The following is a 15,743-nucleotide window of genomic DNA, read 5'->3' on the forward strand; positions in this document are numbered from 1 at the left end:
ATGATTGGATAATGTTATATATATATATAATTTGTGTACTATGTAGCATGTATCATATATAATAATAAGATGTAAGCATGATTTGACATTTATTACTTCAGCAGAGGCTTGATTTATGATATATTTTCTTTCTTATACTCTCTGTTGATAGGTTTAGAAATTATTAAGAAACTAAGGTTTCAACTACCTGAGACAGGCAAAGCTGACCTTAGATTTGCGTAATTTATTTTTAGGAACTTTTTGGTCATTGTAGGTCCAGATGTGTTCAAGTCTTTATATGTTCTTTGCTATAAAATTTTTAGGATTTGAGCATTCCTGATGATAATAAATTAAGAAAAGTGATTCGGATGCACCAAATTTAAAATCATTTGAGAAGTGGCTTTTGACTATTGGTCTCTCAACAAGAAATTCAATCATGATCAGTAAAGCCGGTGTGACATCTCAGCGTGGGGCCTCTTGTTTAAATTGTATATAGGGCTTTTGTATCATGAGCTGATGGATCATTTCCCTTCTAATCCCTTATATTTGATTGATTGATTGATTGATTTATGTTTTTTAATGCCACTTTCAGCACTTTGTTTTTTGGGTTTTTTTTTTTACATATCTTTTTAACAGATAACACCAAGGAATCCAATGCAATGCAATATTTCTCTACTCTTGACAGTCAATTTTGAAAGCAAGCCTTGCTTTTTAAATTTTAGATTTAACAGTGTTGACCTAAGAAATGTCCTGTTTCACACGATACAGAATATATTTATCTACACATCACTTTAAATGTAATTAACTGATTTTATACTCCAAATTCAGAAATTATTGGGATTTTTTTTTTAATGTGAATAATGATATTTGGTGAGTATCGCAATAATGAGAACTCTCATTTTGATATCTGATTCATATATATATATATATATATGCAGATTTTCCTGAAATCGCAATAATTAATTTCTCATTTTAGTCCATTCTTCAAAAATCGTAATTATGAATGCACGCAATAATTTCTGAATTAACAGTACATATAATTGAAATTGAATTAAATATTTTATGATATATAATTTAATTTAGAGATGGTGCATATATTTGTAGGGGCAGACAGTAACTCCAATCTAGAGGCCTTGGACAAAGAAAATGATCCATCAGCAGAACAAGTGATTCATAATAATAACAGGAGAGGTTCTAGGTAAGATATGATCCATTTCTACACCAAATATTAGGTGCCTACCAGGAAGAGAACAAATTCATCCCCTATTCAGACACATAGTTCTGAGACTTTGCCAAGATGTCTGCTCCAACTCCTTAATGCTGCATGCTTGGTTGAGATACAGCAAATTTTTTTTTTTTTTTCACAAGTTTTTGGTTTGACTCATTTGGGATTTAACATACATTTGACTATACAGTTTGGGATTTGGTCATTATTGAAGGCTGTACAAGGATCTATAATTGCTAACATCCACACCATTTGAACACTGGTGGGTAGTTGTCCCACTGGCAATCATACCATATCTCTTTATTTTTATACAAGGAAAGTGGTAGGGAGGTCTATACTAGTTGTGTTGAGTACTCCGCCCTTCATACAGTTACTGTAAACCAACTTATTTTCGTGGATACTTTATTTCGTGTTGAGCCCTTTCCAACAAACTTCGCCTAATTTTATTTCTGTGATTTTCTAATTTTCTTGGCTTATTTATGTAAGGAAAGATCAAAGTTTTACAAATTGGTGATGATTTATATTAGCCTTTTTTTTTCAAGTCAGAAACATAAATTGGTTTACAGTATCTTGATCACTGGGATTACAAATTACACATGTTCTATTTATAGATCATCAGACGGGCGGCCACACAAGCACCGTCATCACCACCACCATCATGAGCACTATAAACAAGAAGATCTGTTACTACGGCGACAGAAGGGGAGCGAAGTCCACCTGGACAAAAAACTTCAGCGTGTTCCGACTGAGGCTGACGAGGCTAATTTACTACATACAGCTGATTTGGATGAAATGGCCAGTATGTATTTTTTCTATTAAGGAGGCCCAACATGGGGATATCTAGGAATCATAAAATCATTAGATTTTTATGATGTTGATTACAAAATTGATAATCCATTTCTATAAAAATAGTAATGGAATAATAAAAAATACAAAATACAAAAAGTGTGTACTTGTAATTGCATTGTGATAAAAATTAAGGTTCTTTATTAAATATGTAAATGAAAACCCTATGCAGAACCTAGTAAGTCTACTAATACTTTTTGATGGCTGTCTCTACAGTAATTTTTATCAAGCCTGCTACCAAAGTTATGGAAGCCAGACATAGTGCAAAATTTAAAACAAATCAGTTGCTTATAAATTTTATGTCTATACAGCATGACACCTATACCAATTTTATATAGTTAACCTCTATCCATGAATATTAGTGAACACATGACTAATTTTTGGTAGAGCTGTTTTGAAGTAACAATATATATATATATCAATATATGGAACCATATTTATGTTAAAGATTTTCAATATAAATTTTGTCGGATTCCAGAAAGAAGCCAGTCAATATTCTTCTTTCAAAAAGATGTATCCTGGTATCGACCTGATACAAAGGCTATAATCTATAGTATCAAGATCTTCTTATCAGAAATAGCTGCCCTGTTAATTATGTATTCAGATAAAGATTGACTAGTGCAGTAGGCAAGGTACATTTGGGCTGTTTTGTGACTTGGGTCTGAATCAAATTTTTCTAAGTATGGACCAGCAGAAAAGTCTTCTTTTTTACCAATAGCAATAAGGGCCTTCATTTACTTTCAGGGGACTACGCAATGCCAAGGCAAAAAACGAAGATGACAAAAAAACAAATAAGTTCATAAACAGTACATGAAGAAACTAAAGACTGAGAAGAAAACAAAATCTTATACAATTACAAAATAATATTTCTATTTTTAGGCCATAGATTGGAGAATTTACAAGGAATTAGAAGACATAAAATCAACAGGAAGAAACGTAATGCCATGGCATCCATCGTCCATATTGGAAAGGCTGACAAGGCCAAGAAAAAGTTTTACAAGGAACCAAGAAAAAAATTTGATCACAGTCCTCATGAGGTAAATAATGGTAACCATGGTAGCAATCTGACCTTAAGTCAGAGGTTGCGAGTTCAATCCTAGGCCAATCAAGCGAAAGACTTTCACATTGGTGTTTACTTTTCTGTCCATTAAGCATATGGGCATTTAGGAGTAAGAACAAAGACTGATGGGAGGTCTTGAGTTCAATCCCAGGCCATCAAACAGTCCTCATGAGGTAAACCATGGTTGCAATCTGACCTGAGGTCAGAGGTCTTGAGTTTGATCAGAGGCAAACCAAATGAAAGACTTTTAAATTGGTATTTGTTTTTCCTCCACTAAGCACATTGCATTTAGGAGTAAGAACAAAAACTGGTGGGAGGTCTTGGGTTCAATCCCAGGCCATCAAACAAAATACCTTTAAATTGGTATTTGCTTATCTTCCACCAAGCACATTGCATTTAGGAATAAGAGGAAAGACTGGACGGGAGGTCATGAGTTCAAGCCCAGGCCAATCAAAGGAAGTACTTTTGAATTGGTATTATAGCGCCTTTCCTCCAGTAAGCACATGGAATTTAGGAGTAAGAGCAAAGACTGGTGGGTTCATAATAGAATACTAGAATACTGTAAATTAAGAAAATATATTAATGCTTGTATGCATATGATTGTTGATCAAATGACAATAAGGTGAGAAAAACTAAAATACAAATTTTAATTTTTTGAAAATAAAAAAAAAACGAGAACAAAAAATTGTTTCTTTGGATTCCTATATTTTCGTGGGTACCAATTTTCGTGGATTGATGTCAAATTCAATTTCCTTGGATACTTGATTTCGTGGTTTTTGTCAAATTGTGCTTACAAGCCTATAGGAGAGAGGCGAAAGATACAGAAGGGACATTCTAATGCAACATCATTTGTGACGTTTATTTTGATTGTATAACGTCACTAATTTTCAAGGCATCAATTTACAATTGATGCTATGAAAACGTACTCGAAAGCGCAGACGACGTATGACAGATTTTAAATGTATATTTTAACGGTGTTTTCTATCAGTTTCACTAGAATGATGATAACAATATTGTATTTTAAGCTCCGACGGCATCAATTGGTGATTTGATGCCGTCGGAGCTTAAAATACAATACAGTTATCTCCTAATTCAAACTCATAAGTCGAAAAATAAACTGTAGCTGATTTATAGTAGATTTATATTCGTGGTTTACCTATACTCTGGAATCCATAGAAATTGGTAGCCCACGAATAATAAATCCACAGTGCTCTCACTTACTAAAGTCAGCTCAGATTTAATAATTTAATGAAATACAAATCATACCATCTAACACATGTATCTATAATTGCAGGTGTTTGTAGAACTTGATGAATTGTATGTTGGAGAGTCTAAGGAATTTGAATGGAGAGAGAAAGCTCGTTGGATCAAGTTTGAGGAAGATGTAGAAGAAGGAGCAGAAAGATGGGGGAAACCCCATGTAGCCTCACTTTCATTTCATAGTCTGCTGGAACTTAGAAGGGGATTGGAGAATGGTTTGTAAAATAAATGTTCATAGGTGGCGTCATCTTAAGCGAACCTTCTGACACTACATTTATTTCTTGAGCTAGTAGAAGGGATAATTCTAGGAAGGAAAGTCAGTTCAGAAATGTCATTTATATGAAATGTATAGTCAGATTTTGATTCTCATTTATTTAAATTCTTAATTGGTAAGTATTGTAGAAGATTTTTATTAAATGAAACACAGGATTTCTTTTGTCAAGATGACTAAAATTGAGAAAATATAATACAAGTGTGAGTTACTATTTATATTATGTATTCATTTCTTATTTAAGGTACAATGCTGTTAGACATAGAAGCAACAGATCTACCAACCATTGTTAACAACATAATCGACAGCATGATTATACATGATCAAATTAAGCCTGAAAACAAAGGCAATATACTAAGAACTCTGCTTCTTAAACATAAGTATGTATTATCATAATATAGATTAGTGATAGATATTAGATTCACGTAGTTGTATAAGACTGGAAAAATACTTTCATACTTTGTCTTGGTCACGGCACCAAAAAAGTGAAATAATTTCACTTCTGCCATTTAATATGAAGTTTTGTGTATTCAGCTCAGATTTCTGCCCGATGATTGCCACTTTATGTCTAGATTTTCTTTTTTGTCTTGATACACCCCCACTATGAAATAAATGTAATTTATGATATAACATTTCAGAAACCAAGGAATCTACTTATAAAGTGTCATAGGGCAATATTAATGGAGTACTTCATACTGATTTCACTATGCTATAAATGTGTGCTGTTTTTAAATGTTAGTCAAAATGCAAGTTTTTGTTGTTACTATTTTAAATTTTCTTTCTCTTTGTTGTCTAATTTCATAAGCTTTGGTAAGGGTTTAAGACAGATGCTTTCTTAAGTGTCTGTTTGGTCTTTGTGTTTTAAATTGTAAATTGAATATAATCAAGCTATGATTGAGTTGATTCAAGTGTGAATTGTTTTGAGAACCTACCTCATGGAATTATATCAACAGTTTAATTTATGTGCAACTTCAAATAGTCACACTGGTCCATAGAGTTGAGTTATAAAGCCTTTCTTTTGTTCTGGTCATGTTAAGTTCCTTTGTAGCTTTAATGTCATAATAATCAGTTTAATGACAATGTCTAAATTTTACTGATGTTGTTTAAAGCAATTCTAGGCTATCTTCATGTGCCTTTCCCAAGTCTGGAAACTGGACACTGGTTGTCTTATGTCATATCCTAGTGGTTTTTGTTTGACTGGGAATTTGGTGTTGATAGTTTCTGTTTAATTTATTACCATTTTTAGACTGGATGGATTAGAACTTGACACGTTGTAAAGGTAACTGTTTATTGTTGAACTGGATGGATTAGAACTTGACACATTGCATAAGTAACTGTTTATTGTTGAACTGGATGGATTAGAACTTGACACATTGTATAGGTAACTGTTTATTGTTGAACTGGATGGATTAGAACTTGACACATTGTATAGATAACTGTTTATTGTTGAAGAATGTGTTGCACTCTAGATGATGTCTAGAACTAAGCTTCTTAAACATCATCAGTGTGATTGCAATGGTAATAATTGTAGTTATTTGTGATTTTTATGATGGCTGTCTCATTGATGCTAAGCCCCTCCCCCCCCCCCCCCCTTTCCCCTTTTTAGCTCACCTGACCTGAAAGGTCAAGTGAGCTTTTCTTATCACTTTGCGTCCGTCGTCCGTCGTCCGTCGTCCGTAAACTTTTACAAAAATCTTCTCCTCTGAAACTACTGGGCCAAATTTGACCAAACTTGGCCACAATCATCATTGGGGTATCTAGTTTAAAAAATGTGTGCGGTGACCCGGCCAACCAACCAAGATGGCCACCATGGCTAAAAATAGAACATGGGGGTAAAATGTAGATTTTGGCTTATATCTCTGAAACCAAAGCATTTAGAGCAAATCTGACAAGGGTAAAATTGTTTATTAGGTCAAGATCTATCTGCCCTGAAATTTTCAGATGAATCAGACAACCTGTTGTTGGGTTGCTGCCCCTGAATTGGTAATTTTAAGGAAATTTTGCCGTTTTTGGTTATCATCTTGAATATTATTATAGATAGAGATAAACTGTAAACAGCAATAATGTTCAGCAAAGTAAGATCTACAAATAAGTCAACTTGACCAAATTGGTCAGTTGACCCCTTAAGGATTTATTGCCCTTTATAGTCAATTTTTAACCATTTTTCGTAAATTTTTGTAATCTTTTACAAAAATCTTCTCCTCTGAAACTACTAAGACAAATTTAACCAAACTTGTCCACAATCATCATTAGGGTATCTTGTTTAAAAAATGTGTCCGATGACCCCGCCCGTGAACCAAGATGGCCGACATGGCTAAAAAATAGTACATAGGGTAAAATGCAGTTTTTGGCTCATATCTCTGAAACCAAAGCATTTAGAGCAAATCTGATGAGTATAAAATTGTTCATTAGGTCAAGATCTATCTGCCCTGAAATTTTCAGACCAATCAGGCAACCCGTTGTTGGGTTGCTGCCCCTGAATTGGTAATTTTAAGGAAATTTTGCCGTTTTTGGTTATTATCTTGAATATTATTATAGATAGAGATAAACTGTAACAGCAATAATGTTCAGCAAAGTAAGATCTACAAATAAGTCAACTTGACCAAAATTGTCAGTTAACCCCTTAAGGAGTTATTGCCCTTTATAGTCAATTTTTAACCATTTTTCGTAAATTTTTGTAATTTTTTACAAAAATCTTCTCCTCTGAAACTACTAAGACAAATTTAACCAAACTTGTCCACAATCATCATTAGGGTATTTAGTTTAAAAAATGTGTCCGATGACCCCGCCCGCGAACCAAGATGGCTGACATGGCTAAAAAATAGTACATAGGGTAAAATGCAGTTTTTGGCTCATATCTCTGAAACCAAAGCATTTAGAGCAAATCTGACATGGGGGTAAAATTGTTCATTAGGTCAAGATCTATCTGCCCTGAAATTTTCAGACCAATCAGGCAACACATTGTTGGGTTGCTGCCCCTGAATTGGTAATTTTAAGAAAATTTTGCAGCTTTTGGTTATTATCTTGAATATTATTATAGATAGAGATAAACTGTAAACAGCAATAATGTACAGCAAAGTTAGATCTACAAATAAGGCAACATGACCAAAATTGTCAATTGACCCCTTAAGGAGTTATTGCCCTTTATAGTCAATTTTTTACAATTTTCATAAATTTTGTAAATTTTTGTAAATTTTTACAAAGTATTTTCCACTGTATCTACCGGGCCAAGTTCATTATAGATAGAAGTAAGGAGCAAGAATGTTCAGTAAAGTAAGATCTACAAACACATCACCATCACCAAAACACAATTTTGTCATGAATCCATCTGTGTCCTTTGTTTAATATGCACATAGACCAAGGTGAGCGACACAGGCTCTTTAGAGCCTCTAGTTATTCTTACCTTCAGTTACAAGATTTCTGATTTGCCTAATGTTATGTTCTGATATAAGTAAATTTTGTTCCTCCTTAGTGTAATGAGTAAGCGGTAAGTGATGTGGTCAGCTCTGCTAAATAATCACTGTTTTCATCGGTAACAAAAGTAACCAATCATTTAAAGAGTGATGGTTTCTAAAGGTAACCAGCTATGTGTGATTGTTGCCATTGGTAACCTGTCAAGTTGGTAGTTGCCATGGGTAACAATGTGTAATCTTCTAAAAGGCAGAGTTGAGATTTTTTATGTTTTTTTTATGGAAACTAAACTGCATTGTAAAATATATAAGCTCTTATGTGTTAAGTCTTTTTTGTTGTGATATCATCTTGATAGTAGCTCATTCATTGGTTCATTGTTACAGCCGATTTCAATGAGTGTGTAGCTGAAGGTAATACCTTTGGTTAGCTTGCTTGCTAGCTGAACCGTGAAGTCATTGTTAGGTAAGGTATACTACCCTCCTTTCGAAGTAGCCTAGTCCTACAGACAGATAGATTGGTTATCTGTTGGACTAGTCTACTTTTAAAAGATATTAGTTTACCTAACCTAACAAAGACGTCACGGTTCAGCTAGCAAGCAAGCTAACCAAAAATATTACCTTTAGCTACACACTCATTGAAATCGGCTGTAACCAGTCATGTTTGTTGATTTTGGTAGCCTTGTATGTAGAAAAATAGTTAAAGTTGTGTGTTCAGATAGTATAATGATGAGCTTAGTTGAAGTTTCTACACATAATGTGATTGCAGTGGTTATAATGTGTGAATAACTTTGGTAGACATCTGTCATGAAAAAAAAGATCCAAATGGAAAAAATGTCCTGGAATATTATTCCTAACGGAATTAATTATATAGAATATTTGTTCCAACAGGATCAGATATTATGGCATTGTTTGTAACAAAGTTTTTAGGGGAACTTCTATTAGGTGGAACAAATGTATGTTGACACATCAGTGTCATTTACAGAGGGAACCTATCGTGATGTATGGTTGTTTCCATCGGTTACAGTGTGTCTTGTGCATTTGTAGTGATTTGCTCAGTAAAAGATATGAAGAATGATTGTTACCATAAATGTAGGTTACAATGTGTTCAACATTTGAAGTTGTGAAGTTTTTTATGGTGGATATATCAACTTAGAGCTTATGTAGGGAATGATGGTTGCTGTAGGAAACCAATGTGTTTCACATTTTTATTTAGGTGACGATTGATGGTTGCCATTGGTAACCATGCATTTAAAAAAAATTGGTATGCGCTTAGGGATGATTCAAAATTGATCGTTTAGGGGAGGATGGGAGGTACTCAAATTTATTAAGTTGTGGGTGGTTGCATTTTCCTGGAGGGGGCTGGGTGGGGTTTCTATTTGATAATCATATGCAACATATTTAAGGTTTCAAAGTTTTCAGTAGTTCCATGATTCAAAGTGAAGGGATGATTCATTCAGACTATCTTCTGCATGGAAATGTTCTATGCATTTTCAGCTTTTTAATGTCTTGATCTGCCTTTTGAAACCTGTATACTTTCCCTGAGCATACTAATAGGTGTGAAGAGAGTATTGGTGACTGTTGATTAATGCTTGGGATAATCCACTAGTACTTACTTAATCTGATGTCTAAGAATGAAAACAAAAGCCTGAAGTTCCAAAGGTTTTGACCACCAAATTTGGCAGGACCGATACAATTTTGGTATTTTACAATAAAAATATAGTGAGGAACAGCAGATTTTCTTCAAGGACCACCAGGAGGAAAAAAGATTTCAAGAAATCTGGATAATTTTATTCTAGTTTTTATTTGCTTCAAATATTAATAAGCTCCATCAGATTAGTATCTTGCCAAATTTTGGCCCTTGTACTCTGACTTAGAACTTGTATATCATTTAAAACTTTATTTACTGATTAGAGCTTGTAAATGAAGAAATGTAGTACATGTTTCAAAAATACCGAACTCAAAGGTAAATCAAAAGAGGGGGGAGTCCATATAGAAAAGGCTCAACTGTATCAATCAACAGAGGGGTAGTCCATATATACTGACAAAACCAAAGGCTCAACTATATCAATCAAAAGAATGACGGCAAAACAATAGTAGTATAACTTACTTGGTACAGGCAGTTCTGAAGAAAATGGTGGGTTACACACGGGTTTTACAGCTAGCTAAACCACCCACTTCTATGACAGCTGTATATATAGGTCAGTTATATTGACAATAATAGTGTGAGTAACCAAAACAGGCATAATTAGTTAACAGGACAATAATTAGGATCCGGGAGGCCAAAATTTTGTGAATGATTAGTCTTAGATGTGTTTTTAGATTGAAGTGAAGATTATTTATTTATATCTACCAGTTTTTACATTTTGCTTTTTGCCTTCCCAGAAAATTGCTTTTGGATTTAGCTGCATTCATAAGAACTTTTAATTTAATTTGATCTAGAGCTTTTTTTTAAACATAGAAGCATATGAATATTCAGATATGCAAATGCTTTACATACAGTGCGTAAGTAACTCCGCTTGCAAATTAGCTATAATTACAAAGAATTTTTACCAAGATTTACCACAAACATGCTTTATGGGAGACGTCTGCTTTATTTGACGTAATCATGTTCCAGGTTTCGTTGGAGTTGTTTACCTTTTGAGCAGATTTTTACAATTACATTTCTCAAAACCTCATACAACACCTTGAACCATATAGCCATAGGTGTCAACAAACGAGATTGTAGCTTTCCTCCCCCGTTTTTAATGGAAAATTTCAGTCTTAAGAACTCTCTTGAAGGCATTTAAAATATCACCCGTTAAGCTTGAGTTTAACTTGTAAACAAACATACCTTACTACAAAGGACAATCACAGAATATTGTATATTGTGCTATTATTGTCAATGATAAGAATTAGTTAAATTTTCTTTTATAAAAATCTTTTAAATATCATCAATTTGACGAAAAATATCAACTTGTTTATTAAACTCAAAAACAAACACAGTCATCATAAACAATATTTTGTTAAACAATCTTTCATCTGAAATTGTATGTGCATCTCTGACTCACGTAGACAAATTCCAGCGTTTTGAGAGAAAAAAATTAAAAAAATCAAGTCAAACATTTCATGTGTGTATGTTTCACCATTCTAATGAATAACAACATTGATAAGCTTTTGATCATTAATTTGTTTGCATTATTTACTTAAATTAATTAATTTCACATCCTGTTTGTGGTATAACTGTAACAATCGATTATCTCCCTTTAATAGCTTTAAGTAACTGGCCAGTGATTTATTATAACAAACTTTTCTCATTTGTCTGGACTAAATCCTTTAAATAAACCTGCTATTTCTACATTGTATGCAGTGCTTTTTAACATTTTTAATGTAATTATTCTGAAGAAGAAAATTTGATTTCAAAATCTACCACCCCTACTCCATATAAAATTACAAGAATACAGTTTTGAACTGTTTTTTGAGAAATAAAATGCTTATTTAAGGCAAACCAGGCCTTAAGTCATAAAACTTTACTCAATATAGGTAGTACAAAATTTTTGCTCGAAACACTGAATCCATATTTTGATTGGTTGATTTCTGAGTCTGACGAAGATAATCATACTCTAAAGTTTTATGACTGCTCCCTTGTTGAACAGGTGAACAGGTCATCAAAGGTCAGAATGTCATTTCTTTTATAATAAGTTATGGAAGAAGAATTATGGAGGAAAAAGTTTAGAACTTTTTCAAGATATAGATTTTAGACTATCTTATGTTAATTGAGATTGCTTCCTTGCAGGAATAAAGGTCATCCGAGATCAAAGTGTCATTTTGTGAACAGGTTATAAATGTTTAATAGATAGTATTGTTATTGTTTTGTTTAAAATTGATGATTATTTTGGTGAAAGGATGTTTGCATGACTTTTGTCATTTTTTATAACGTAACTGAGGGTCTTGATGTGGGGTTTTTCATTTTTGTATTCTTTTTTTGGGGGGTAATTTTTCTCTTGTTCTTTAAAAAATTTGCCCATTGTTCTCTACTCTTTAGTCTTTATATTTTACCACCTCAATATTTTCAATTTTTTTTTCTATTCTTTATTTTTTTTGGCCCATTTTTTCAGTTATCATTATTCTCTATTCTGTAAACCCCACACAGACCCTCATAACTTGGTAAAAACTTGTATTTCCTGTAACTGTTTGCCATTAGTTATCCTACAGTTCAAATAATGAATGTTTCATTGAACATTTTGTCCGCTGGAAAATTATTTCTTACTAGTCTGAATAAAGTTTCATTACACAATCAACAATTGCTTTAAATTAAAAAAAAATTATCAGACATGCAATCCAATGAAATAGTAATGGTCCAATGTATTTCAGTGAATTTTGGGGTCCAGATCTTGTAGGCAGACAAAGGACCCATAAGTTTGGTCTATTATGTTTATGGAATAAATGTTTCTGTCTAGGTTTTCATTGCTTTTGGTTGCCTTTTGTTGCTTTTGTGTTGGCAGCAGGCTAAAAAATACCTGTTTCCTTATGTTATCACTCTTTGGTTGCAAATCGACCATATTTCCAGAGCATGTATAATTGTTTTGGTGGGACACTTAGTCATGCATGAAAGCCTTAAAGGAAAATGGAATTTGGAAGTTGGTTGTCTTTTCTACAAGACTTATATGTTCGGATTTATTTATAAAATCGCATTTTGTTTAATTGTAACTTTATGGAAATGTATGTATGCACCGCATGGCCTTTCAGCCATTTTATTTGATTAGGATATTATAAGAGTTGCCTCCCTTTTTCAGACATGTTGGTCAAAGAGAAAACTTTATCCGAAGGAATTTTTCCTATATGAATCTACGTGGATTAGACAGATACAGGTGGATATACCATGGTTGCCATGGTTACATTCTTCTTGGGAATCCTATATATATAACCATATTTAATTATTTATTCAAATTCAAGAGGTCACAGGGTTATTTTATTCATTGTTTTATCATAGATTATCTGTTTTATTAAATATTTAATATTCATGAAACATTTTTGTTTTCTTCACTAGCTCAAGTTCTGTAAAACTATTGATTATAGAATAACTGATTCTAGAGGGTAGGAATGCCCTTTATCGTCACGCATCAAACGGTCATTTTCGGCTACCATTAGCGTCAAATTGGTTAACATTTTATCGTAAATCGTCAAAATATCCTTATCGTGATTTGTCAGAGGTCTCAAATAATTATCCGTTACCATTATTTTTGGAAAGAATTTAACGTGATAACGTTATCGTCATTAAGAAAATGTACAGTTTATCGTCATGCATCAAAAATTACTGTTAACATCATTTGGCAAGATTTTTATCATTATTCGTCATAAAGGTACCCCCATTACAACCTAGTCTATTATTTATGGCCTTTTTTTTTCAATTAGTTGTAAAACCAACTTGACATATGCATAAAAGCTGTTTTTTTTCTAGATAGTCATTAAAATCAGTTAATTTTTTTTGACAATGAATTTGAGCTATAAAAAAACAAATTTTTTTTTTTAATCCTTTAGTTAGATCTTTAAATTTTCATACCTCAGCACAAGCAGAAAGTCCATGCTTTTTTTTTAATTTCTCATTTCTATAGTATTTTGCTGTATAATCCACCCGTTAGCTTTTGAATGCTTTGGGCATTTGAATATGCAATCAAATTTGTGAAATGCACATATTCTGCTTGCATGCTGAAATTGTAGAAATGATCAAATATTTAAAAGCTTGAAGCTGAGGGCTCATTTATATTTAAACAGCGATGTATGTTGTGCATATGCATTTTTAGGTCAGTTTATTAAGCCGTTTCAGAATCTAATGCATTTTGGGTAATATTTTCAAAAGTGTACTCCAGAACATTGTGATTGGTTGAAATCGCTACAAACAATGGAAATTAGTCCAGTGAGGAGATGTTATTTTCCTTTTGGAGTACTAACAATGAAATTACCCATGGTGAATTTATCCAAATCAGAAATAAAAAATACTCTGAATTTTTTTTGTTCTTTTTATGCTTACACAAAGAATGCAAATGCTCTGTTATTTTCTGATAAGTTTACGGAATTTATTTTCTGATAAATAATGAAGTTTTTGGAATTTATTTTCTGATAAATAAAGAAGTTTTTGGAATTTATTTTCTGATAAATAATGAAGTTTTTATACGACCGCAAAAATTAAAAATTTTTTGGTCGTATATTGGTATGACGTTGGCGTCGTCGTCGTCGTCCGAAGACACATTGGTTTTCGCACTCTAACTTTAGTTTAAGTGAATGGATCTCCATTAAATTTTACCATAAGGTTCAATACCACGAAAGGAAGGTTGGGATTGATTTTGGGGGTTATGGTACCAACAGTTAAGGAATTAGGGGCCAAAAAGGGGCCAAAAATAAGCATTTTTGTAACTTCCAGACAATAACTTGTGTGTAAGTGTATGGATCTCTCTGACATTGTACCACAAGGTTCCATATCACATAGGGAAGGCTGTAATTGATTTTGGGGGTAATTGCCTCAAAATTTTAGGAATTAGGGGCCAAAAAAGGGGCAAAAAACAAGCATTTTTCTAGTTTCATGACAATTACTTGTGTGTAAGTGTTTGGATATTTCTTAAATTGTACTACAAGGTTCCATATCACAAAGGGAAAGCTGGAATTGAGTTTGGGGTAATTGCCCGAAACGTATAGGAATTGGGGGCCAAAAAGGGGCCAAAAATAAGCATTTTTCTAGTTTCCATACAATAACTTGTGTTCAAGTGTATGGATCTCTCTGAAATTGTACTGCAAGGTACCATACCACAAAGGGAAGGCTGGGATTGAGTTTGGGGGTGATGAATCATAAGGGGGTTCAAAAAATTTGGGGGGGGGGGGGATTTTTTTTTTTCTTTTTTTTTTCTTTTTTTCCTTTTTTTTTTCTTTTAAAATTTTCCATTTTAAGTTGTTTATTTCTGATTTATATTTAAAAGCAAATAATAATGATATGGTAGAAGATACACACCAAACAGGATGTGTAAATTATTATACAATAAGTATTGTGCAATAGCAAGAAATTTTCAATTGCACAGTATTGCACAATAGCAAGAAATCTTCAATTGCACAGTATTGCGCAATAGCAAGAAATCATCAATTGCACAGTATTGCGCAATAGCAAGAAATATCCAATAGCACAATATTGCGCAATAGCAAGAAATTGTCAATTGTACAGTATTGCGCAATAGCAAGAAATATTCAATTGCACAGTATTGTGCAAAAGAATATACTTCGTATAAATTGCTTATTTCTTGATCAATTTCAATGGGGTTTTATTCTTGAATTCTTGGGGTTCTTTAATATGCTGAATCTAACCATGTATTAAGTTTTTGGATTTTGGGCCCCGTTTTTTAATTGGTCCACATTGAGGTCCAAAGGGTCCAAAATTTAACTTTGTTTGATTTCAATCAAAAATTGTTGGGGTTCTTTGATATGCCGAATCTAACCGTGTATTTAGATTCTTAATTTTTGGTTCCGTTTTCAAATTGGTCTACATAAAGGTCCAAAGGGTCCAAAATTAAACTTAGTTTGATTTCAACAAAAATTGAATATGTGGGGTTCTTTGATATGCTGAATCTAAACATGTGTTTAGATTTTTGATTATGGGCCCAGTTTTCAAGTTGGTCCAAATCGGGGTCCAAAATTAAACTCTGTTTGATTTCAACAAAAATTGAATATATG

At 33.0% G+C, this 15,743-nt stretch overlaps 1 protein-coding gene across 8 annotated transcripts in view; it reads left to right on the top strand.

Annotated features, from left to right (window-relative positions):
* LOC127718404 (anion exchange protein 2-like) overlaps window positions 1-15,743 on the top strand; it is a 136,810-nt gene that overhangs the window by 93,648 nt on the left and 27,419 nt on the right. For 7 of the 8 annotated variants that reach the window (XM_052224410.1, XM_052224409.1, XM_052224408.1 and 4 more), the window contains 6 exons: window positions 1,084-1,177; window positions 1,816-2,003; window positions 2,930-3,087; window positions 4,405-4,585; window positions 4,886-5,021; window positions 12,824-12,898. In XM_052224410.1, coding sequence (XP_052080370.1) covers window positions 1,084-1,177; window positions 1,816-2,003; window positions 2,930-3,087; window positions 4,405-4,585; window positions 4,886-5,021; window positions 12,824-12,898 — 832 coding nt within the window. The remainder of the gene's footprint in view (window positions 1-1,083; window positions 1,178-1,815; window positions 2,004-2,929; window positions 3,088-4,404; window positions 4,586-4,885; window positions 5,022-12,823; window positions 12,899-15,743) is intronic. The other variant, XM_052224415.1, reaches the window with a different exon arrangement.

The sequence above is a fragment of the Mytilus californianus genome, unplaced genomic scaffold (genome assembly GCF_021869535.1).
Source record: "Mytilus californianus isolate M0D057914Y unplaced genomic scaffold, xbMytCali1.0.p SCAF_10, whole genome shotgun sequence".
NCBI classification, from domain to species: domain Eukaryota; kingdom Metazoa; phylum Mollusca; class Bivalvia; order Mytilida; family Mytilidae; genus Mytilus; species Mytilus californianus.